The 26,954-nt window shown below is 40.5% G+C and overlaps 1 protein-coding gene across 4 annotated transcripts in view; it reads right to left on the bottom strand.

Annotated features, from left to right (window-relative positions):
* Nucleotides 1-26,954, bottom strand: part of NFIA (nuclear factor I A) — a 367,330-nt gene that overhangs the window by 154,842 nt on the left and 185,534 nt on the right. For all 4 annotated transcript variants that reach the window (XM_066626587.1, XM_066626588.1, XM_066626585.1 and 1 more), the window contains exon 3: nucleotides 1,471-1,536. In XM_066626587.1, coding sequence (XP_066482684.1) covers nucleotides 1,471-1,536 — 66 coding nt within the window. The remainder of the gene's footprint in view (nucleotides 1-1,470; nucleotides 1,537-26,954) is intronic.

The raw sequence follows: 26,954 nt of genomic DNA on the forward strand, positions 1-26,954 counted from the left end.
CAATTAATTTAGTACACACTGGAGAACAGCTGCACTAATGAAAATTGTCCTGTTTGCATTTACATTTAAATGTAACTAATTCCTTGAAGAAGAAGAAGAGATGTGTAAATTTATAAATAAAATTAATGTACTCTCAGGTTCTGGCTGTCAAATCACAATAATACGGTTTGAGTTGGTACAGCATGGTTGCCGTGTGACTGAGCTACAAATCAGAACTTCCCTGGATTGAATCTTGTTGCTGCCATGAACTTACTAACAGCACAATTCTACCCATATTTACTCAGAAGTAAGATACATTCCATCCAGTTGGGGCCTACTCCCAGGTAACTGTGTGTAAGCCTGCGTGGGAGAACTAGAGGCCAGAAGTGAGACCAAACCAGGAAGATCCATCTGAAATGTTGTTGGTTCTTGAAAAAGAGAACCTCTATGTTTAAAAAATCCCCTTGAGGGATTTAGAAATGCCTGCCTATGTAAACCACCTTGAATAAAGTCAGAGTAGTAATCCGATGACCAGAAAGGCGGTATATAAATACCTAGTAGTAGTAGTTGTTGTTATTAAGCAGTGGTTCTCAAACTAGTGGGTCGCGACCCACCAGTTTGTGTAAAGGTTCCCTCATCCCTTTAAGGTAGGGGGGAAGGGGAGAGGCAGCAACGCGATCCCCAGGATTGGGTCACTATGGGGAGGGTGAGTGGAGTGCTTTTACTCACACTGGGCTGCAGAAGGCTTCAGGAGGTGTGGGGAGCCCTGAGTAGCTTTCCACAGGGCTCCCCAAGGCTTGGAATGCTTTAAAAAAGTGAGTGCAAGGCACTTCTGGTTTCCAGGAGGTGCTTTGAGATAACTTGTTTTGAATGTTCTAAACTGCGGGGAGCCCTGCAGAGGCATGTGTGGAGCTCCCTGCACCTCCTACAACGTCATGCAGCTCTGTGTGAGTAAAAGCACCCTCTCACACCCATAGTGACACGATCCGGGGGATCATATCGTTGCCCTTGCTCCTTCCCCACAAAAACTTAGGAAGTAAATCTTCCTAAAAGTTTGAGAAACACTGGTGTATAGGATTGCAGCCAGGCAGCCCCATCCAGTGTAAACTGAGTAGGGATGTGTGTTTGCTGTTGACTAGCTTCTTGGACCATTTTCCTGATCAAATTTGCCCTCTAGCTACTTGCCCATCTATGACAGAAATTATATAGGAACCTTCTATCCTTTTCTTCAAGGGTGGGAAAGCGGTTTCTGCCCCCTATTTTGAATGGGAAAATTGCTAGAGGAAAAAGGGTTAAGTACATCTGTGTCCTGACGTCCATTCCAATAGATTTGCAGCCGACCCATGGTCGTGTCTTAATAATAAAAAAGTTATTTGGAGACAGAATATATCTCATTGTTTCTTGTCTAAAATGGCTGTGGGATTTGAAACTGTAAATGAAGACTCAACAAGTATGGGGTTACATGTGAAGCTACAGTAAGGACACACTCACCGTTTTCTGGCTGGTCCTTAATATCAGCTTCACTCGGCTGGCTTGGACTTTCGGACTGACTTGAATCTGAAAAACAAAGATGGCCAACGATTAGAGTAATCCGCAGTAGAAAAGGAACATATTTCCTCCAGTGTTTGGGAGTTAAAATGAAACATGTTAACCATGTTAACCATGACAGCAATTAGGGCTGCGATTCTATATACCTGGAAGTAAGTAACTCGGTATAATGAACAGACATGCCTAGTATTGCAAGTAGGATAACATCTTTTCACTGAATTTTTATGAAGATCTCATTATGAAGTTATTATATTTTTTTCTCAAGTTTTGTCACAGAGGAATTTCCACAGTAACTAAAACCAAAATTCAAGCAAGATTTATAAAACAATGTAGATATTCAAGAACTTTGGCTTTGTGACCTACTATTGTCTTGATGTGTGCAAGGTACCTTACTACCAAAAACAGTCATAGTTTTTCAATATGCTAATAGCTTGCTGTTAAGTCATTAACCTTTTCATGTTTATATTATTAACTACCTTTGTCACAGTATAAAAGCACAGACCTAATAAGCTACCTTAATTCATAGAAGCTTCTGAATGAATTTCAGTCTGAATAAAGAGCAATGGGAATTGAATGTCAGCATTCTCTTCTACCACCATTTTTTTCCAGCACTAGAGACTGACCCTTTCTTTGCCTGTGGTATTTCATTTTCTAGGTCTTAGGTCTAGGACAACCATAGTAACAGTTGCCTCTACACGCATCTTCTAGCATTCAATGTTAATCAAACAATTTAAAGTTCTAGAGATCACTGTCTTCATGTTACAGCAATGCTCATTTAGGGCCCAATCCTGTACTTACCTAGTGCTGGTGCTGAGCCCTAGTGCTGGCACTGGGTGCTGTAAAGCAATCACGGCACCTGGAGAGTAGGGAGTGCTGGCGCTGGGCCCATACCAGTCAGGCGCTAGGCCCAGCATTGGCAGGAGAACGCTCCACCACTGGGGGTAAGTGAGACCACCAGGTGGTGGTGTGGCTTCTGGGAGGTGGGGGGAGGTGGAATGAGGGCAGGGTGGGGGGAGGAGCAGAGGTTGGGACCTGTGGAACCCTCAGAGACACTGTCAATGAAATTGATCTGAAAGTGACTCACCAAAAGAAAGATTCATTTTCAAGTTCTAAGGCCACAAATCATAAAGTCTTGATTGAATCCCAATGTTCCACCCTAACTCTGTAGAACTTTCTCAAGGGAATAAAATAAAACTAAAAAGTATTTAGCTGACACCTAGAACTACTGGAACTCAGAGCAGAATCTGTTAGTTTTTATTCACCCATCTCTATTTGTTACCTATTAGAGAAATTCCTATCTTTGGGGCAAACCTATAGTTGAATTCACCTTGACTCTCCTAAGTTTAGTGAAAATGTCTGAAGTCTGTTCAAATTTTAGAGATAAGTAAGGTCAATGAAAGATTAAAAGTCCTGACAGACTGTAATAAAATTGAAAATTTTACATCCATTGGAGTAGAGTGGTAACACCAACCCTGAAGTATTAATAGCGCTAAAAGAAGAAGCATTACTGGTGACTTTGGGTCAAACTATGATAATTACTTCTTTTAAAACTTGCCTTGCTTTTAAGCAAATTAAAATTCTAATGATCACAGACTACTATAAAGAAAATGCCTATTTTGAATATTCTGCCCTGAATATTTTTTTACCTGCTGTTACTATGTGTTAGCTCTCAAATAAAAGCTTATAAAATAAGTCTGAATACATTAAGAAATGAGACCTAATAAAAGTGTGCATGAAATAATTTGAATATTTGCAATTTTACAACTATTGAATCTGTGTTTATTTCAACCAAACTATCAATGATGAGTCAGGATTCAAGATTAGCATATAAATTTCTCAGAATACACTAACCCTTTCTATTATTTCCAAAGGAAACTCTGAAGATTTAGGAAAAAAAAAAACCTTAAATGACATATCTATCACTAAATGAAAGTTGAATACTGAAGACTGTCATTATTTTGTCATTTCAAGAGGAGATAGTTTGGGAAATAACACTCAAATTCTGGCATCCTATGCTTAATGATTTGGGAAGACTCTGGTGGAAGTCAGTAGGACTTATATTTGAGTAAAGTTTCAGAGTTAATAAGTTGAATACCATTTTTTTTACAGGATGCCTCATATTATTGGGGCACCATGTCAATATTCACCATGAGTCATCCATCGGACATGGGTTTGGTACTTGCATGGAGTCAAATCTTCAGGTGCTAAACCCGTGGATAAGGCCCACTATAAAACTTTTTCTTTCTTTACTTCACCTACTGTCCCAGTGGTGTGGCCTTTATGAGTTTACTCAGATTTGTGTCAGCTATTTTGCTGGCACAAGTCCAAGCTGACCTGAGGGGGCATGTCAAGGGTAAAGTGGTGGTCAGGATATTGGTGAAGAAGGCTCTATTCCAGCCAAACATGTCCCCTCAGAGCTACACCATCAACAGAGGACAATGTGAGAGCCAAAACCCTGGTAAACCTTCCCCTTGCCATCCCTCTCAAACTGCCAATTAGGATGGCGCATTAGATGTAGTGGCCATCAGTAGCCCTGCATCCAATGTGTCATCCCCACATAGGATTGGGCCTAAGACCACCATAGAAACTCAGCTGTACATAAGTTAATCGGTAGACTCTTTCAAATCCAGGTTTCACGTTATCAATAAGTCTAATTAATGCCTTAAAGCCAAGGCTGGTAAAAAGATAAAGACTTACAGAATTATATAATGTAGACATGATCCAACCAAATATAATAATGTTTATATCTCACTGATTGCAACGGGAAAATTTAATCTCATGTGGAAATCCACCATTGAAATCAATGGAACATAAAGTAAATTCTGCCCAGTACTATTAAAGTGAGAGTTTAATTTACTACAGATAGACCTAGATGCACTGTAGTGAAGAAATATGATTAGGACTATAAATGTATTTTTAAAATTGTATCCAATAATTTCATTTTTAGGAAACTCTGGTTGGTAAATTCCAACAAATCTTAAATGTCAGTTTGTTTGGGAGAATTAAAAAGTATATGGATAGAGGTTTTAGGACATAAATCTGTGAGGTCTGTATAGTGATTATCCCAAGGGGGTCTCAAGTGGGGGAGATACTAGCAATATATACCTGTTGAAAATAAGAAGCAAAACTAAAGCAATATTATTCCCCACTTTGCCGAATAAACTGTGTCTGAAGAGAGAAAAGGCATGACAGATGAGCCAGACATTCTTCTGATGATGAAGCATCTAATTCCATGCTCAGGTTTTCTGAGTCTTTTAGCTCTTTCAGAGAGGATTTCCGACTTGCATAGGCATAGTAACGTTATATCAACTCCTCAGCCTAATTCTGAAATTTTATCAGTCTCTAAAAACCACAGAAAGCTGCAGCTTCTTAGCTAACATAAAGACCCTTTGACCCCCTTTTAGAAAAAAAATGTTCAGAGTTCTATTTTCCACTCACAATTTCAGGCTATGCATGTATAAACTCCTCAAAAGTATTTGGAAGAATAATTCTGTTTGATACTGATCTATGGGAAACAAGTCATATTCTATATAAGAGAATAAAAATATCATTTATTAAGCCATTTAGTTATTTGATTTTTCTCTGTAAACCGCTTTGTGAACTTTTAGTTGAAAAGCGGTATATAGATACTGTTAATAATAAATAATAATAATTTATAACGGAAATATTTGTAGTAGACCAAGGACAAGGACTGAAACAAAAGAAAACTATAGGCTACTTCACATACAGGTGCAGATCAATTGGGTTCCTTTTTTGAGGCAGAATGGAATTTCTGTTTATTGTGTTTGATTTGTGATTGATTTTTTTACATGTGCAAGTCATTTTTTGTTGCAGACATGAGGGCTCAATCTTGAGGATACTACAACTTGATCCAGCTGTAATTCTAAGCCATGGTTTAGCACCATGAGAATGAGCTTTAAAAATGCAGGCTCATGAGCTCTGTCTATCTCCTTGCATGAGAGTAAGAGGTCCTACTTTCATCACAGCTCTTCAATACATAAAATTCTAAGAACGTTACATCTGAGTCAGAGCTTATTGTCAAGGAAATGTCAGTGAAAATCTATGGGGCTTACTTTTGAATAAACATGTTTAGGACTAGAGTGAAAGCATTTTTCTTTTTTATTAACTGTGATGCTATGAGATGGGTTGAACTTTATATTTGTAGCATGGGAGCTCTGACAGCAGCACAAAAAGTAACCAAGACATCTTTATGTGGCCCAACCATGTAACATTGGATCACACCACTGTAAGTCCCACACAAAAGCAATGTTTGAACTGGGCTGAAATTATCCTGCAGCAATGCCCGTGAAGGACTACAACAGACACAGGGTCCAATCCTATCCAATTTTAAGTTGGCTAGGGTTGGGCCCACAGCCTGCCCATCCCCAAAACTACTTTACAGTAAATGCCACAAAAAATAAATTCACTCTGACCCTCTCCCTGCCACAAAGAATTTGAAGAGAGCTCTAGCAGTGAATGACACTGGCAGTGGGGGCCACAGGCTGTTGGTTCACTAAACCCAAAAGGCATAGGCAGGGTTGCATTATTTGTATAATTTGTTGAAATTATACCAATACTGTACATATAGTTACTGTGGTGTCATTTGAGAGCCTGATATGAATAGCAGTGCATAAAAAAAAGCACAACTGTGGCAGGATACCTTCTTTATCCTGCTGAACAGACAAGGCTTGAACATTTTACAGAATATGGAGACAAACACTTTCAGTGAAGTAAAGCGTAAAGTGTGGTGGATACAGTTAATTGTGTGAACCAGACTTCACACTGTACATTAAAACCACATAAAAACTTTGGGGCAAGTCTTTTTTTGTCTTAAAAGAACTTTAGAAATGCAGGATACTGTCTGAGGCTACTCCAGTGGTATTCTTTAGTTCAGCGGTTTCCAAACTATAAGGTGGGACCCACCAGCAGGTTGCGGCCCAATTCTTGGTTGCAAAACTGATAGGGAAAATGTATTGAACCCTATGGAAACCAAAATGGCGCAGCCACCAGAATGGTCCTGAGCCTATGAAAAATGGAGCTCAACAAACGCTCCACAAGGGGGCCCCTGAGTATAGAAAAACTAAAAACAGAGGCTGGAAAATGAAAGTTTTTTGTTTTTTTTTAAGGTCTTGTAAAGCTAGGTAGGTCTCGACAGAACAACATTTTTAAAAGTGGGTCCCAGTGCTAAAAAGTTTAGGAACCACTGGTCTGATGTCTCTTTACACCCATCCACAGCTTGAGGTAAGAATTTGGGTGAATGAGGGCTTCATTTGCTAGCCCCAATTTAAATTTTCCCTCAGCAACACAGGTATGTTTAAATATTTGCTCCTGTTTTAACTGCCGCGCTGTTCCTAACCTTTAACTTCTATGTTCTTTCCTTTTTTAGCAACCTCATTTACCCTGCCATCAGCTCCTGAGAAAAAGGTTCTACCCAGTGGTAAAATCACAAAAACACTAGCCTCATTTTTATGAGAAAACTTTTAATTCCCATACACTGGAAAAGAGATTATCTTCGATAATAGAAATGTAAATCAAAGCTTGCTGTTGTTTATTCCAGACAGACATTTGTGTGTTAAGTCTGTTTATCAGGCAACACTCTGTCTAAGCCAGGAAGCAGTCAGCCTTTGTGAGAAAATGTATGCAAATATATTTCCCAGGAGCCTTTGCAACAAACTTTTGTGGTCAATCTCCCCCACCTCTCACTCCTTGTTACTTTACCAGTAAAATTGTACTAAGCCAGCCCATAAGTAGATGAGCAAAAACAACTAGCTAGACTATGCTGATGAGCATGAATGAAAGCAAAACATGTGCGCACAGTCTGCTGCCCTTTATTCTAAGCAGACTTTGTGTATTACATCTGTTTAGCAAGCAATACTTTGTCTGAGTTGCTGGGCACAAAGTTCCCAGAAACTCCACCATCGTTTTTGTGCACAAAAGAGACTCGTTACTTGCCACAGGATATGCTGAATTTATATAGAATATGATTATGATATTTAACAGTACCCCCCCCCCAAATCTGTACAAACTTGGACTCCACTTTAAGTTATTCTATTTTTGCATGAACAATATACTGGTACTAAGTGATAGGCTATAATTTTTTGGCAGCTTTTACACATGTCCAAATGCTTGTTTTTCAAAAAGTGCATTTGCTTTTGTTTCATTTCTAGAGCGTATTTCTTTTGTAGCAGCAAACATTAGTTTTTTACTTTATTGAAACTGCCATAAAAGGCTCCCTCTTTAAGAAAATATTCTTTAAAGCTATACAATTAAGCCTTTTTAAAAAAAAATACGGAGAGAAAAAGCAGTTACTCAAAGGGATTAAAACCTAAGTTTTTAGGCCTCCCCTCCCCCCTTTGACAAAATAAACACTTTAGGACTTTAGTTGTTTGTATGCTCCTCAGTGGTGCTGTATGCATCAGCAACTAAAAACAAAGAAACTTTTAGCTGCTCAGACAAAATGCAGAAGCTCCCCAAACGACGAATCCAGGGCGGGGGGTTGGGAAGCATTCAAAAAGTCTGACAGTCCATTCAATATACGGATGATGGCCATAATGCATCCAGGGTCCCCTTGCTAATTAAATATGCATTGGCACAGTTTTGATCGATGCAAACCATGGATCAGATGACACACCTGCAAAATCGTGAGCCCAGAGCTCCCAGGGAAAAAAAAGGGGGAAAATACAGCCTGTCTCCTTATCTTTGTTTTCAAAGGCTCTCAATTTCTGTGCTTAGATATCTAATTTAATTCTCTCACCCCTCAGCAAACTGGATTAGGAAAGTCAATACTGCCTTTGTGCATCGACAGGAACACACAGCTTTCCTTTTATTCAATTTAGCCATGACCTTTAGACAAAGATAATGACAACTGTCTAAAAGAAAGGTACGGCTTCAAGGAAGGAGTTCTTGAGGGGGTCACCCTTCAGCCTCCTGCAGTTTCAAAACTGTGGATTTTCCTGCAAGACATGTCAAGATGGGGGGGGGGGGAAGCAAACAAACCATGAAACAAAAACCCTGCCATAAGCAACCACTACTGAGCTTGTGTCACTTCATCCTGCCGCAGGCAACTTTTTGTTTAGGACCAAAGTTTGGGGCTTGGACTCACTTGCTAGCAATTCACTGAGAAAACGTTGAAACTGGTCCAATAGGATATTGTTTAGAGGTTGGGTTTTAAAAGAGGAAGACAGTTTATTGATATTCTTAAAAAAAAAAAAGATGTAGCAAAATTCCACGAGAAAATATGATGGCATGTAAAGTAGTTACTAGCACTTGCACTGCTACATCAAACAGCAAATTCTAAACATAACTGTGAAAATCCTAACAAAATATGGCATGAAGCATTCCAAAGTTGAGACACTCTGTGTGTGTATGCATGAGTGCGCATGCACATGTGTGTGACATTTCTGGTGGGGTCAAAAGGGCCAGAAGTAACCCCTTTCCTATAGGAAATGAACCACATGGTAGTGACAAAATGCTCATCAGTAGTGGAACATAAATTGTGGATCAAAATAAGTGACCTGCATTATTTTTTAAAATTCAGTGTTGGTAATCCTGGATCTCATCATTCGCTTGAAGCAAGAAATCACCACCAAGACTTTTTATTGCATAATATGACTGCTTTTGCTTCATTGTAAAATCGGCTTCACAAGTCAAAGACCATTCTTTTTTTCTCAGAATATGTTATATGAGTAATGCTTAGGAGGAAAAACTCACACACTTGCAATACAGAAAATAATTACTAATAGAAAGTCAGATTTCTATGCATCCTCAATATTGAAAAATACAGGGAAGAATATTTAAGTACCAGGAGGAACCATATGGATCAACACTGCCTGTCACCCTACCTTACAGAAACATAAACTCACAATCCTTCATCTTAAACTTCAAATACATATCCATTAGAGCCCTGTCCTCTTATTCATTTCCTAACTCCTCTTACAACTAATTTACATTATTCACTTCTATGAATTCTAACACGATTTAAATTTATTGGGTCATTTAAAATTTTAGAGAGCTTCCAATTGGATCTGTATGGCTATCCAGACATATGCAGAGCTCAATTATTTAAAATTAATTGCAGTACAATAATTTTAAATTACTTCACACTGTACTAATCTCAAGTGCTTTGAAATATCTGAACTACTCTATTTAGGAGCTATCAAAGTTCTGATGCATATGGGCACCAAGAAGCAGTTTGAAATGGTGATTGGGCCTTTAATGATTTATGCCAATAAGGAGATGATCACGGTAGGCTGATTGTTTTTTTTGTTTGAGATTTTTTTAAAAACTTGCCATCTCTAAGTAATTTGTAAAGTAATGAGCTGCAAAATAGTCACACAGTAAAAATATTTATGTTTGAAATAGACTAAAAACTTAAAACAGTTGACCAAGGTGAGAAAAAGGAACCAGGCCACTTGGTTCTTACCTGTGAGTTGTCCTTCTTGAGTTATCTCCACTGCCACTCCAGAAAAACAGACTATGCTCCATAGATCAGAATTGGAAGCAAACTAGTACTAAAGAATAAAGACAAACAGCATCCCAACCCATTTCTGAAGCCTCTCAGTCAGCAAGCAAGAAAAATCATTGCAAGATAACTTCAAAAATCTCAAAAATACAAACCAAAACTTCAGCATCCACCAATGTGAGAGATGTGCTCATTTCCCTCCAGTCTATGATTTTCCTTAGGTAGCACAGATCTCAGAAATTATATACAAACACTACTTCATATTTTCTAGCACTGTCTCCACATTGGGGTGGGGTAAATATTCTTTGTTCCAAATGGATAACTTGGAGTGACAGCAGAGATCTTCCAAGAAGGACAAGTCACTGGCAAGAACTCAGTTGGCTATTTGTTAAGATATCCCTGCTGACATTCCAGGTATATAGGGTTGGGTGGTAAGAGGAAAAAAGAAAAATATAGGGCAAATGACCAGCATGCAAATAAGACTGTATTCAGAATACAAAAATTACTATCCCTTTAAATATATTTAAAATTAAAACAAAAATTAGTCCAGGATAAGCATCCTGAAGCTTCCTATGCCCAACATAGGTTCTGTAGATGACTGCATTTCAATCCTGTAATATCTCACAAAGCAGTGTAGAAAGGCTCAAGAAGATGTTTAATAACCTTCTTCCAGAATACTCTAGAACAGCCATTTTCAATCTTTTTCATCTCACAGCACACTGAGAAGATGCTAAAACTATCATGGCACACCACATGGCACACCACACAACTGACTGGGGACTCACATCCCCCAATGGCCCTATTAATATGTGATCCTCACCCAAATTTCTGCAGCACTCCAGGGCCTAGGAGAGGGGGATAAAGAGGGTAATTTGTACCCGGGCCCAGGGTCAAAAGGGGTGCCCAGGAGCTAAGGAGGGGCCCAGAAATTTCTTGGGATCTGAATTTTCCTATCTACTCAGACTTGTTGCCCATGCGGGATGCTGGGGACTCTACTGATGCCACATGGGTGGACAGACCTGGGCTCAAAAGACTTTTCCAGCTGTCTCTACCCTCCCCTTACCCTGTTTCGCCCCTCCCTTCCCCTATTCTGCTTGCCCGTCACCTGCTCTCACCTCTCCCCCTTTGCAAATGGGCCCAAAATAAACTTTGTACCCCCTGTTAAAATCCCTCTCAGAGGTCCTGATGCAGACCATTTGTGGCACACCAATGTGCCATGGCACAGTGGGTGAAACTGCTGCTCAAGAGTCTAGATACATGATGTCCTAAGTACAGGAAGGCTACTATTTCCTGTCTTAAAGAGCTGGTCATAAACTCTTATTTGTTTATAAATTTCTGAAGTTGAGGCTTGATCTACCTAGACATAAAGATACACTTCTCCTTACTGCTATTAACAATGCCACAGTTACAAGAACAGAATCGTCTCTCTAGGTTCCTTGTCCTGAAGATAAATATCTTCAAGGCATTTCATACACTAAGGGAATGCCTAGCCTTTTCTGGGATGGATAGAATTAAGGCAGAAAGACAGAAATACCAATTCATCAGCTACTGTATTTTTCATAAAACGAAGTTGTACTTTACTCCAATACAAGCTTTAAACCAGGGGTGCTCAATACGTCGATCGCTCAATACGTCGACTGGTCGATTGCGAGGCAAAATGAGTCAATCTCCTGTCCACGCATCCCTGGGAGTGAGCCCCGTTGACTCTACTGGGGCTGACTCGTGAGTAGACCTGGAGAGGAGCTGCTGGCAGGCTTCTCTCCCGTCCACGCAACCCTGGGAGTGAGCCCCGTTGACTCTACTGGGGCTGACTTACCTTTCCCCTGTTTTTGCACTGGTATGTATGGAGATCTGCCCCCCCCCAACTTCCATCTGTTGGTTCTGTGTGCAAGGGGTTTTGCACTGGTCTTGCTGTGATGTCTATATAGAGATCTTCCCTCCCCCACACCTTTCCCCTGTTTTTGCACTGGTCTGTATAGAGATCTGCTCCCCCCCCCACTTGTACTGGAATCGAGGAAGATCTGGTGAGGAGGTAGATGTGGTGTCAGCAGTGGCCCCTTTAAGGGTAAGGCCTGGGCATCCAGCATAGTGTGCTGCACAGCTGCAGCCACTTGAAGGCAATAGGGCCCTCAGGGATATAAGAGCACCTGAGGCAGGAAGGGCTCCACTTATTTATGTGAGTCAGCCTTTTCCTACATGAAGATCATTAAGTCCAAGTACCATTCCACCATGACTGATGAACATTTGGAAGTGTGCTTGAGGCTGTCAGCAGCTACTGTCCGGACTATGCATCCTTGGCTGATTCACTTCAGTGCAAGTCATCAAAGTAAACTCAAGTAATTACAAAAAATGTTTATAGTTAATTATGTTGTGTTGTGCAATATTGGCTCATGCGGTTATGCAAGGTACACCAACATACATTGTACACATAAGTGTTATATGTTATGATGGCGTGAACATTGTAAAAAAACTCTGGTAGCTCTCCAGGCCTTGCTGGGTTTCAAAGTAGCTCTCGAGCCAAAAAAGTGTGAGCACCCCTGCACCAAAAGTCAAACAAAATGTAATGGGGACAACCACACTTTGTCTCTTTTCATGTTCGAATGTTCATGGTAGCATTTTTCTCCCAGCCCAGCTCTGACATTGGAAGTGAGTTAGGCTGGGGTGAAAAGTGTCTCAAGCAACAGAGCACAATGAAAAAGGCAGGAGAGAGGACAAGTTTCATTTTTCCTCAATTCCACTCATTTATTGTAAAAAATACCACACCCTTGGCTTTATATGTAAACAAGACAGATATGAAACAACAAACTTGGCTGCCTTGTCATGTCTGTTTTGGCTTTGAAGCTTATTGAAGTCTGAGTTGGAGTATGAACTACCCTGTTTTTAGACATAGGGTTGGCCTGAACTGACAGGGGACCCAATTCAAACACCCACCTACCATTTGTAACAGTTAAATGAAATCTGGCTTCATGGTGCAAGAAATAAAACAATACTACCTATAATGGCTCAAAGGAAGCTCTGGTAAAAGTCTTTAACACAAAATTGATATTCTATGAGAGAACTCTGTAAACCACTATAAGAAATGAATATTTGACCTTAAAAATCTTACAACCCAATCCTATCGGGCTACCCCACCAGTGGTATGTGCTTTACAGCAGTCATAAACAACACTGACAGTGCGCTGACAGTGTGCTGCCAGAGAGCCAGCAGGAAGGCCAGAACTTTCCTGTACATGCCACCCACTGAGGTAGGCAAGTTGGTGGGGGAGGCAGGACAGGTTGGGGAGCATGGAATGAAGTGGCAAAGATGCAGGGAAGGGTGGAAGGGGAGGTGTTAGGGCAGGGGATGAGCAGATTTGGTCTGGGAGGGAGATAGGTTCAGCGGCAGCAAATGGCTGCTGAATCCTAGCCCCCTTTCCGAATCTAATCCTGCAGGGCGGGTTCATGCAGACTTGTGCCAGTGAATTCACTAGAACAGGTTCGAGTGGACCCGTTCACACTGCAGAGGCTTACCCCCACATAAGGGAACTAACATTTTCATACTCAGAGGAGACCTTTGCAACTGTAGGATGCAGCAGTAGCCATTTTGGCATCACTGCATCGGTGGCGGGAGGAGGAAGAATAGGACTGGGCAGTTAGTATATGAAGATGTGATAAAATCATCTCCAATACATTGCCTCTTTCTAACAAATTTGCCAGGTTAGTAATCTGCCCTTGACAAGAGATGCTTATCTAGTTCATCCTGCATAAAATCCAAGGTATGACAGTTTATAGCTTTAACAGAATAGATACCAGGTGTTTTATGCCATGAAGTTCTTTCCCTTTTTAGACCAACTATGCACTACTGCTGGAGAAGCCTCAAATCTGCCTGCTCCCTTAGAGTGGCCAAATGCTCAGAATTTTTTGGTCTGGACAGCTATGCTCTGCTGTAAAAAGTCTGCTTCTATCTAGTCTTGGTAAATAGGTACAAGCCACTTGGTCAACAAGGACTATAGAGCCAATATGGAGCTTTTAGGATCACTTGAGACTCTTCTATCTCAGTTTAATGAAGAGGGTTGTCCAGAATTCATGACGACATAAATATTTTTGTAAGGGAGCCTTCAGCCAAGTCATGAGAAAGAGCACTCCCCAGGTTAGAAGGTTTTTGTGTTTGGTTACTCAGGAAGCTAACAGATCTACTGTTTGGAGTTCCAAATCTTTGAAGATTTCCATCTTGAGATTCCAGTTGCTGGGATCTAGGTCTGATGATGTTATCAATCAATCTGCCAAGAAGTTGAGAAGACTACTGATATGGTTGGTTGTGATTGATGTCAAGGAACATCTGCCTGGAACAGGCACAGAGAAGATCTGCTTGAGGTCTGTGGAGCCTGGTTTCCTACCGTTCTCCAATCTATTTGTTTCTTTAGGTTAAAAGCAGTGGTTCTCACACATTTAGCACCGGGACCCACTTTTTAGAATGAGAATCTGTCAGGACCAGCCGGAAGTGAAGTCGTGACCAGAAGTGGCATCATCAAGCAGGAATATTTTTAACAATCCTAGGCTGCAATCCTACCCACACTTACCCAGGAGTAAGTCCCATTGACTATCATTGTTAAAAGAATATACATAGTAGCTTGTTAAAAGTACAGGTCTGTAACTTTCCCCAAATGCAGTCACATACCATGGTAGCATCAAGTCTAATACATTAAAAATAAAATATTGAAATGAATGAGGCCCCATCTGAAACTGGCTCACGACCCACCTAGTGGGTCCCGACCCATAGTTTGAGAAACACTGGTAAACCGTTCATGTTGTCAGGACAGAAAGACCAGGCATTTCACTTGTAATTCTAGCATCCTAATACAGAGCCTGTTCCACACAGGACCACCTATCATGAATGAGGGGCTCCCCACATGCTCTGATTGAAAATAAGGGACCATGCTTCTGCCTGGATCTGTGAGAGAAGTTCCACAATGTCTTTAATTGCATGTTTCAAAAAAAAAAAGAAAAAAGTTAATCATTGACCTGAAGGGAGATGGTCCACTGAATTATCTCAACTCATATCTTGATACTGTGATAACAAGAATATACATCAGGGCATGAGATGAGCTCATGGAACAATTCTGCTGCATGACATCACTGAGCCTGGAGGACTTGATATTTGTTAACTTCAGTGCTCATGAACTTCACAACCATGCTCAGTAGGGACAACTTCTTGCGCTGCCAGAATGCATCTTGCAGTACTATAATCCCAAATGCTGTCAGTTGAACTATGACCAGCTGATTCTTCTGTCAGTTGAATAGGAAATTTGATTTACCTGAAAAGATCCACAGGTGTCGTATCCACTTCACGCCTTAGAGTTCAGAGGACTCCTGATGGCTCAAACAGTTACCTGTCCAATAAGGACTGAGAACATAGTCTACCCTGAAGTTTCTGGTCTACTGGGTAGTCTGGATCAGATGATGTTCCCTCCTCTATGGAGGAACCTGAAACTAGAGATACTTGAGCAAAAAGCAGAAATGCTAGCTTGGTGCTTTGGAGGAAGATTTTACCTTAAAATAGTCTCTCACAGAAGAGGCAGTGATGTAGTGGGTGTGCAGTTACTACTCTGAATTATTCTGTTCACTAGATCATGCCACCTCATGCAGTTAGACACCAAAAATAATGTAAAAGAAACGGGTACAGTTCTTGCTTTACTCACAAATAAATTGACTGAATGTTCCTTGCCTTTTTTTTTTTGTTTTGTTTTTTTTAAAAGACCAGGCCTATAACAAGAGGAAGGAAGAATAGCAAGGGACACCTTGTGACTTCCCTCTCTTTACTGCTCCTGGATTTCATTCCAAGAGCAGCAATATCTCTGCAGTGACAAATACATTTCATGGATAAGCGAAAATGTCAGTTATGGAGAAGTCATAAGATTTTTGGGGGTCAGACCTGACACTGTGGAGCAGTAGCTTATCTCTTGATCTGCTTTGATGCTCTTCATTTTTCCAGAGGGAAAAAGTCAACCAAAATTTTGAAAAGGAACAGTTCACTACTCACTGCTGATGTAGAAGACAACACAGGTACTGATGGAGGAGATGGAGTTGTCCTAGAGGTAAGATTTCTACTTTGGAATGAATCTGCCTTCTAATTTGCCTTGTTGATGATAATCCATCTATTTGGGAGTAGCATCAGAGGTATCACAGAAATCTCTTTATGGTTATGCTGCTTCTGAGCACAATTATTTGAAACTAAATTCAACTGAGATCAATGGAACTTACTTTCTTGTAATTATTAATATCCTTATTGTTTAGAGTTAAGATGCAAGTACCCCTACAAATATTTATCAATACTGATCACAACACATAAAGACATCATGCTATAAGCCATGGTCAGGAAAATACCATGTGTTTTGATCACCATTCTTTCTTTTACCAGATCCTGGTAAAAGGTAGAAAGCTTTGCTAAAGAGGCTCTTGTTGGATCAAGTTCACCCCTTTCAACTAGTCAAAGCCACTGCTCTTTCATTTGTCCCATTTACTTCTTGGCTGTGGTGGACTGATTTAACCCAAGAACATCATGTGCTAACCACCATCAGGGGCCTACATAGCATTTGCTCATAAAGAGGCAACCTGATTGAAAGTTTTAGGTACAGCTATACAACTGAAGTGGCATCCTGTCTAGTTCCAACTCACCTGCTACTGAAAATCCCTGGATACAAAAACTAGAGTTGGCCAGATGTCCTATAACATAATGGGGAGATGCTGCCCTGCCCCCTAGTCCCTGCAGTATAAGAACTTTTGTATGGGGTATGTTTGAAATATCAAAGATATGAAAAAAAAATGATAAAGTGAAACACCCTTTAAATCATTGGGCAACCAAAAACTCTTAAAATCAATCCTAAGTATTTCCTGAAGGATGTAATTGGCCCAAATGGCTTTAGTCCTTAGACTACAGAATCTATGGGATTAAGCATGCATACCTGGATATAGCACTACAATCAAAAATTACTAATGTATACTATAAATATTAAAAACACACAAAAACTGCAAAAGAAGATATAACATACAATAAATGTAAAAAGCTGATTAACTGAAATATTACTATCCCAACTTGCTGATTGTGCAGCTTGTTTCACAATTGTATGACAATGTAAACAAAAACGTACAGCACTCACATTTATGCAAACAGCTCCTTCTTAAAAAACTATTGCTCAACAAAATCACAGTGCCTCTTAGAGGAAGGAGCCACATAAGAGATTCAAAATGGGACAAATACATGAAATAACTAATGATGGCTTCACTTTTGTAAAAATTAAAAAAAAAACTACTAAGAATTAGAAAACCCCTTTTCAGTTTTAATATACTAAACTATGCAAAGATTTTTAAAATGTTACCATACTTCAAGTGCTTTTTATCAATATTTGATCAATTCTGAACAACACAATAATGCAGTGTGAGCAAAAATTAGATGAAAGGCTACGGCGTTTGGGCCTCATCAGCCTAGAAAAGAGACGCCTCAGGGGGAACATGACTGAGACATACAAAATTATGCAAGGGATGGATAAAGTGGATAGAGAGATGCTCTTTACACTCTCACATAACACCAGAACCAGGGGACATCCACTAAAATTGAGTGTTGAGAGGGTTAGGACAGACAAAAGAAAATATTTCTTTACTCAGCGTGTGGTCGGTCTGTGGAACTCCTTGCCGCAGGATGTGGTGACGGCATCTGGCCTGGATGCCTTTAAAAGGGGATTGGACAAGTTTCTGGAGGAAAAATCCATTACGCGGTACAAGCCATGATGTGTATGTGCAACCTCCTGATTTTTGAAATGGGCTATGTCAGAATGCCAGATGCAAGGGAAGGCACCAGGATGAGGTCTCTTGTTATCTGGTGTGCTCCCTGGGGCATTTGGTGGGCCGCTGTGAGATACAGGAAGCTGGATTAGATGGGCCTATGGCCTGATCCAGTGGGGCTGTTCTTATAAAAAAAAATGGATTTACTGAGGCTGGTAAATGGATTTACTGAGGTGTGCACTGCATCCTGTGTTGGGGAGGCAGTCACAGAGGCCTCATCAAGGTATGGGAACATTTGTTCCCTTACCTTGGTGCTGCAGTTGCACCAGTGTTGGAAAGCTGGATAGGATTGGGCCCTGAATTACTTAATATTTTTCAGAGCATGTACTTGACATCTTTAGATGCAGCTTTCACCTAAATTGTGTTAAATTTGTTTTCAGTTGTAGTAGCCAAAGGTCTTTTCTTTTTCCTGGTCAATTGTCATTCCTTGTTCTTTTGCTTCAAATATTATGAACAGCAAGTTAAATGTATTTCATCTCAAACTTTGAAACTATGTGAACAATATATTAAGCCCTAGAAAAAAGTTTGTGCACCATTTTTGAGCTCCCAGTTCTAACAGTCCTCTAGTGTCCATTACACTTTACACCAGGGGTGCTCAATAGCTGGATCGCGATCTACCGGTAGATCGCGAGGCAAAATGAGTAGATTGTGGAGTGCCGACCCCCCCTTCAGGTGCCTCTGGGAGGAAACGCTGGGAGTAAGGCCCATTGTACTCAATGGGGCTTACTCCCAGGTAAGTGTGGCTAGGATTGCAGCCTCACAGCCTAATTCTAGGCATGTCTACTCAGGAGTAAGTCCTGTTATACTCAGTGGGGCTCAAGGTATACCAACATACATTGTACACATAAATGTTATATGTTATGATGGCGCGAACATTGTAAAAAAAACTCTGGTAGATCTCCGGGCCTTGCTGGGTTTCAAAGTAGCTCTCGAGCCAAAAAAGTGTGAGCACCCCTGCTTTACACTGTTTCCTGTACCTCATCCTTTGGAAGTAAATTCTGCAATACTGAAACCAAGCCAACACTTTTAAATCAGCAGAAACCATGGCACTTTTGCTTTCACAGGACTGCTGAAGCTAACGGACGCGTGGAATGCTGGAAAATAGACAAATGCTATTAAATGACCAGCTTAAAGACTGGTTATAATTACTGGCAGTGGACACTGCTTTCTATTTCTGTTCTAAGATGAAACTGATAATGCACTGTCAAAAACTGCAATATCAAACAGTGAATACTTCCTGGAGTTCTAAAAAATGATCAGAAATGCAAAGAAAATCCCCATCAAGTGGCCATTGTCTGCTTTCTGAACCACAGGAAGAAACCTGACTAGCAGTTAAAATATTTGCATGCACTGAACAATTCATCAATTTGTTCTGCTGAATTTTGGTTGTTGGTGTTGTTTAAATATCATCTCTTGCAGTGAAGGCAAATAGCCAGCTGAACCACCTCACATCGCTCCCAAGAACATTGTCATATAAGGTTATGTTTTATTTGCAGACTTCCCCACCAATTCTATATCTTTATTCCATTCAAAATTCCTTTCCATGTGAAGACTAAAGAAAAAAAAGATCAAACATACAAAGTGTTAAAAATCCCTGAAAAACTCAAAGGCAGAAAAATAATTTTGAAGGCATTTTAGCTGAAATCTATATTTCTTTGAATTACTTGAGTGTTGTAAAATGTTAACCACACTACAGAGCAACTAATGAAAGTCAACGAATGATAAAGAGTCCAACTCTAGTTACACAGGCCAACACACATTTTGCTTGCTTAAACGTTACACCAATTCCTGGGTATATTTGGGGTGGTGATTCCAAAAATGGCATCCATTTTGCCCTATCACATCTACTTTTGGAGATATAGTATAGCCTCATTAGTGAATGGTTCAAGCAGCTTCCTCATGAGGAAGCCTACACCATGGCTTCCTCATGAGGAAGCTACTTGAACCATTCACTAATTGAGGCCTGGGACTTTCCTTGTGGTTAGGGGACAAAAGTCCCCTTTCTCCAAGACCACCTCTGGCAGCCTCCCTGGCCCTGCTGATTGCAGTGTTTGCCATTTTGGCACCACTGCACCCAGTGGCGCCAGGAAGGATAGGATTGGGCTGTAAGAGCCATTGACAAGGCTTTTCATTAAAAACTCTCTGAGAATCCAAGCATGCAGTGTCTTCTGGATTACACGCTCGCTTTCTTGGCATCATCAAAGAATTGTAAAAGATAAGTAACACACCACTTTTCTTTACATTAATCATACTGACTCTTACATGGAGAGGCATATTAGTAATATGCCCACCTATTTATAGAAAAAGCTAGCTTTACAATGCAGTATAATCACAGTTATGTTTATGAAGAACCCTGAATTCAATGGTGCTTCAGTAAGTTTATGGGAATGTACGTACACAGAGAGAGAGAGAGAGAGAGAGAGAGAGAGAGAGAGAGAGAGAGAGAGAAGCAGCATCCATCAGTGTGTTTTGTTTATCATAGGAAACAGCAAATTGTACCCCCATAGCAAAACAAAACAAAAAACCAACCTATTTGCATGCATGTACAGAACACATAAATTAAATCTTATTTTAACTGTGTATTTCTAAAATCCTCTGGCTTTCTTCGATAACTGGCTGGAAAAAAAAAGCGTTTGAGATCCCCTGAAAGTTTGATGGCTGCCTTGCAAACAATACAAAGCGTAAGATTTGGGACATATTGCTGACACAGCAACATTGCCGCCTGAAAGAAACTGTGGGAAATGTCAGATTTATGGTCCTATGGGTGATGGGTGGAAGGTTGTTTTTCCCCCCTTCAACAAGCCTCTGTCAGAAACAGAGCCTCTAGAATGTTTTTGGCTATATCCCAGCAAAGCAGAAGGAAGCTGTATTCCACACTTCCCCTGGGACCTCATGAAATATACAGCCTCTGAGCTTCTTTCAATTTGGTCTTTCAGATTGCTAAACCAGTGAAAGAAGGATCCTAGCTGTTAGGGACATCACATGTTTGGGGTCACCTGCTGCTCAGGGGTTCTCATGCCAGTTGTTGATATAATAAGCACCCCTTATACTTTAATTACAATTCATAGTGTGCAAACTCTGCAATCTGTTTTTTAAGGCCAACTGTGTCGATGTTTTGTTTTTTTAAAACACTAATCTCTACCACCGTTAGTTCTGAAAAAAGGTGTATGTCTACCTACATGAATAAATGCGTTCAGATGTTGTCATTCATGAGGAAAAATTTTACAATATATACCAGTGCAATTGCATTTCTATAATATTACAGTATCTGAAACACCAGACTAGCAAACATCTCAAGCCCTTATAAATCATTTCGCTGTACCAGGTGAATTAAGAGCTTTGCATACTGGTGGATACCTATAGAAAGTGTCTTCCTGTTATTTTTCTCCTCTGAGCTCAAAATAAATGTGGTTCTCATCTGTTACTGCATGCAAGTTGTTTGTGAGCACCAACCACAGACAGCATGTGTGAGAGATGTTGCAGTGAGGACTGAGCAACTTCTTCAGATCATTTCTAAAGGACATAAATTCACATGTAGGAAAAGAGGTTAAAACCACTTTTCTTTGTAGCCTGTGTAGTGTGTGAGCCCACCACCTACTTTTCTAGAGGAATCGCTTCCCCTTACTCTGGCGGGAGCCACTTCAGCCCTAATGGGGCTACTCAGATCTGCGCCACTTCCGGAGCAGCCCAAATCCGAGCAGCCCAGAGCTGGCCCAGGCTGCTCAGGGTTAGGATCCAGCATAACTGCCAGATCGTGGCCCTGACTCCAGCTCCCTGCCCGACCCCAGGAATGCCTGCCGCCCACCCTTCCCCCACCCTGGATCACCTCCCTCCCACCTCCTCCTCGCCCTCTCCAGACCCCTGTGCTGGTTGAGCATGGCCAGCGCAAACTCACCTTCCCCAGGGCCCGCAACAGTGCGGAGAGGCCAGAGCAAGTCCCAGCCTAACTGCCTACAGAGCGGCAGGAAAGTGCTTTATGGCACTTTCACAACACGTCTGGGTCGGTGCAAGGGGCTTGCACTGGCCTAACATCATGTTAGAATTGCACCCTGAGTGAGTGAGTGAGTGAGTGAGTGAGTTTTCAGGTTTGAAAAATCATTTAAACAGTAAAAAATGGAAACCTTTTCATATTACTATAAAATGTTCATGATTTTATAAAAACTCCTCAAACTTTCCATGAATTGGGTGAAATGGTGGATGCAGAAAGAGCACTTATCCATGTAAACAGCCTGTGTATGCCCCATAACATTCCTATGCACATATCTCATGTGCTGGCCTATACATGTGCAGTGCTAGCCTGCTAACTGTGCACCATGTGTGGTCTGCCAATCACTGGCATACTAACACTACAAAAGGGTCCAAGTGCAGATGGCAGTTGCATTTCAATGTGCAGGCCATACATGCTTACACAGATAAGCCAGTGGTCTGCATCACCTCCCGTCAACCATTAAGTTGCCAGCAAAGCAAGGACTACCATGGCCCAGACAGGATATTTCTGGGAATATTCAGCCAGTGATAATAACAAACTACTTTGAAAACTTATGACAGCAGGCTATATAAGCAAAAAAGAACACAAACACGCTGCTACACATAAACTCTCTCTCCCTCTCTGTCAATGTTAGTGGGGTGTGTAGTACACAGCGTGTTTGGTTAAACCATTTCATGTTCAAAAGCAAGAAACCAAAGAATAAGTTATTAAAAGGAGTCTTTGAAGCCAAAAGCAGTGATGTGTGAAAGGCAAAACCAGAAGAGTTTATTTAAACACAGAGCTGAGAAAACGGGAAAACAGGAATTAGGAAATCAGAGAGACAGTCATCATGGCACCCAGCAGCCCTTTCCTGGTACTAGAAATGCTTATATCTATGAATATTTTATCCAGATTCCAACTACCTTTTTCAAGTTCCCCATATCAAAATCCCAGACTCCGTCTTCAATACATTTAGAATGCGTTTCCCAAATTTATCAGTCCTGGTGGATGATACACAATTAGTTGTGTATCATGACAAGTAAAGCTTCAGGAAGCTGTGTGTCCTGTGTGCATGCATTAAAAAAAAATAAATCAGCAGAGCAGTAATTAAATGTGCAATGGATGGGCTTCACATTTCTTTCTTACCAACAAAGGAAAAACGAATGAGGAAGAAGAAAATGAAAGAAGGCAACCATTTCATTTCTTTCCTATGAATTTCAAAACTCTTGTACTCTTTCCCTCCAAACTGTTTAAAATATATTTCTGGCCCTGAATCTACCAATATGAGAAAAGAGAAAAATATCAACAATGATTTATTTTCAGACTTCTTTCTAAGAACAAAATACTTCCTTATTGGATCAAACCAAATTCTATGCAGCCCAGTATCCTGATTCCAAAAGTAATCTAGCAGTGGGGTTATTCAGGAACTTCTCCGGAGATTTCATCTCTGTGTTCACCCCATTAGCTTATTCACACAATGTGCACAGACAGTCCCATTAGCTAAGGTTGAATTTCATGGGGTTCGAGTTCCACTTCATGTAACTATTATTTGCATAGTTGGTCTATCCAATTAAACATCCTCATCTGTCTGCAATAATTGCAACAAGCAACTCCATTAAAATACAGTTGTATGCTAGAACTGAACAAAGTTAGGCCTTGGAGTTCAAACTAGAGTGTATTTGTATCATACCACAACAGATCTACTGAGGTTTCTAGCATTAGGGATTTGTGAATGTTAATCCATCCTAAATTTTGGAAACTGTGTTCCTTCTGCCTGTCAGAGACCAAATCCTGAAAACTTTAGGAGTACTTTAGTCAGATATTCCTGAGTACAGGATTCCTGTATATAGTGAGCCACCAGTGAGAACAACAAAAACAATTGTGCAACCTACTCAGATTGCGACTTGCAGAGAGCAGCTTCTTTAAGAACCCAGGGCACCAATATATCCTGTGGAATACAGCATGCTTTAGGAGACCATGATATTTAGACAAAGGAAGAAATTTTACAAATATTTTCTAATTAATCAAATGCATGACCTTGATGAAATTTTCTTTCCCTTTCTTTTCTTCAGTTAATCCCTTTATCTATTATCCACTGCTATGAAGAATTCATTGTACAATCATTTTATTATTTGTTACATTGAAAAAAATATATTTGTGAATGGCTGTATTATCTGGATAATCACCCTTCTGGTGAACAGAAAGAAACTTTCTGAACAGCCATTCATTCAATCTGTTGTACTCTTTTTTTATGTTCTATCCTTTGGTGCATAGGGGGAAAACCCTCTGTTTTTTCTTCAGTGTTTCTATTTTCAATAGGTTTTTCTTTTTAAAAAAAGCTTCTACTGTACTTACCCCACATCAAATTAAAAAGACTAACTCCCAACAAATGCAGTACTTTTCTAAAGTAGAGCTCTTATAAAACACTTCAACCAATAAAAATATCCCAAGATTTTGAACTTTGTTCCCCACAAAATATTTTTGATGCAGCTTTTAACAGTGGATTGAAATGATGAACAAAGCATAAACCAAGCATACGTACTCAGTATCTATTAAAACTACCTTTAATTTATACTAATTGGGAATACTGAGTCAAAAGTAAATAATCAAGCCTTAAAACACACTGCGGGCTGTACCCTACCACTGGTTCATTGACCTGCCCTTATAACACTCTGCGCTGCCGTTGGGGGCAGGTGAGGAAGCCACAACAACAGTCAGTAGTTCAGTGAAAATGTAATTGTTTGCTGGCTTTTATTTTTGAGCAAACTTTATCCTGCATAGGATTAATAAAAACAGAATCTGCAAACCATTTAAACTGGTATACCTCAAATAATATACATGGTTGCAAGGGCCTGATGGATAGTAATGCCCAGAAAAAATAGAATAGATTGACAAAGGGTATCAAAGTGCAAAATTAAAGATGCCAGATCTCCAAAAATATTCCTTCATCCTCTGCCTTAGACTCAGAAGGCTCTGTTGTGGGTTCTAAACTCCCAGCATGGTCTCAGAACAAGTTGACTCTTTCATAGCCTTCCGCAGCGTGCTGCTGTCATCAAATTTATTCCTGTAGATGCTGCTGCTTATCACTATTCCCAATAAAAGGGTTCTCTTGAAATTTATACATAAAAAGACAGCTGCACATAAACCATCACGGTATCATGGAATCCCATTCACAGCCTCTTTTGATCTTTTAAAAGTTCTGAAGCCAGGCCTCCACCTCTGCCACCAAATCCTCTGTCCTGCTAGTATGCCTTGTTCTCCTTACCTGTATCTGCATCATACAAACTCCATTTGCCAACAAAAGTGTGACATAGCAACTGAATAGCCAATTTACACCTGTAAAACACAGATTGATTGAAAATGAAAAAAAAGCTTATAAAGAACCTAGATATGGCTGTCAGAGAAGAAGGTTGAAAAGGAGTAGCCAGTTGAATGTGGTGCCTTCAAGCTGGGTTGGGAAGGCATGCAATATACTATATAGCATGTTTGTTCTGGACAGGTTTAAGATTTCTCAGTTTTATATGACGTCTTTAGCTGTGACTAAGCATCCACAAACCCACTTGCCAGCTTGCCAGGGGCAAGTGCTAACATTACACAGATTCCATCCCTAGATGTCTCAATTTTCCACTGTCATTTTTGAGAAGAAAAAGCAGAATTTCCTTATGAGCCAAATGAAAGCTTTCCACTTTTTAAATTGTTTATCCCAGCACAAATGAGAAAACCCCCCTTCTTTCTTCCAATCCCTCTTCACATGCCAGAGGACTCAAGAGAAGAGTAGGGTTTTGTCGTGGCCACAAATAATAAGGGATGGGTAGTAAGCTAAGACAACTTTTGTGAGCCCCTGCCTGCTACCCTTGCTAGTTCAGATATTTTCCAACACATTGTCATAACACATCAAAAGGTATCAATATACTAACCATGAAATTTCTCTTAGTGAGAAATAAGACATCGGCAGCCCAGTCCTGAGTTTCCTTCCTCCCCATTGGCAGCCCAGTACTGCTCCCTCCCCTGCCACACCTTTCCCCCACTCTCCCCCACCCCAGAACACCTCATTCCCCGCCCCATCTTACTTCACCACCACCAACACTCACCCAGAGTGCTAGGCAGCACCTTAATAGCCCGCAGGCTTGCACTGACCCAGCTACAGCGCTGGACCGGCACTGACTGCCACAGACATGCCTTACAGCACATTTGCAACAGTGCGTGCCGGTGCTGGGCTGGTGTGAGCCCTGTAGGATGGGGCTCTGAGTTATCTTTGAGATTGTGTGCCACAACTTTGAGCAAGTATCAGCACTGCATTAAGTAATTGCATGTAAGATACTTACAACGCAAGTAACTGCATTGTATCAGCTAATGCTGGCTTTTTTCCAAATACAGCATTTGAATTTATAATTTTTTTTGCATCTGAGGAAACACAATGGTTAAAATCCCAAGCCCTGAAGCTCAGGCTAGCAGTGGCATTTGGAGAGTTCGTCACACTCTCTCACCTATGCTGGCAAACACATAGCTCTGGCTGTGAAGAAAACCACAATGTGGGAAGGAAAGCCTACAAAAGAATGAAAACAGAAAGTGTCTAAGGCCTTGGCAGAAGGACACTAAATAAAATAGAGAGCGGTGACTCATTCTGGCAGGGAATCCACCTCAACCCCTTCAAAGGTTTTGGCAAGAGGCCTTGGAGGAGACCCTCGGCTTTTGCCAAGCCACAAAACACCACAATTATTATCGCAGCAGTCATCAACGAAACAGATTTTGTAAACTGACTTGCTGGCACATAGATTAAAGAAGCTATAAAAAGGAATAACAGCTGTTTGGGTTACCCTACACTGAAACTTACTCTGCAGAAAGTATGTAATGCATGTGACATGTGCATACATGTATGTCAATGCACGAAGTGCAATGCATGTAACATGCAAACATTTCCAAAATCAAGCTAGTTTTTTTATTTGTTTGTTTTAAAAGAAAGAAACTTTTGAAAGTGCTACAATTTCTGAGGGGTTTAGTTACAAAGACAAGTCTATCCTTATCGTCTGGAAGTTGAAGTGACCGCAGGATTCAGGCTGCGTTAAGATGCAAACAGGGACAAGACCCCTACATTTTTAACAACCGTGTAATAAAAGGAATGTTGGGAGATGCAGCCTGACACTCAGGGTGAGTAAAACTGTCTCTCCTAAAATTCCCCCTT

This window comes from Tiliqua scincoides, chromosome 4, assembly GCF_035046505.1.
Source record: "Tiliqua scincoides isolate rTilSci1 chromosome 4, rTilSci1.hap2, whole genome shotgun sequence".
In the NCBI taxonomy this organism is placed as follows: Eukaryota; Metazoa; Chordata; class Lepidosauria; order Squamata; family Scincidae; genus Tiliqua; species Tiliqua scincoides.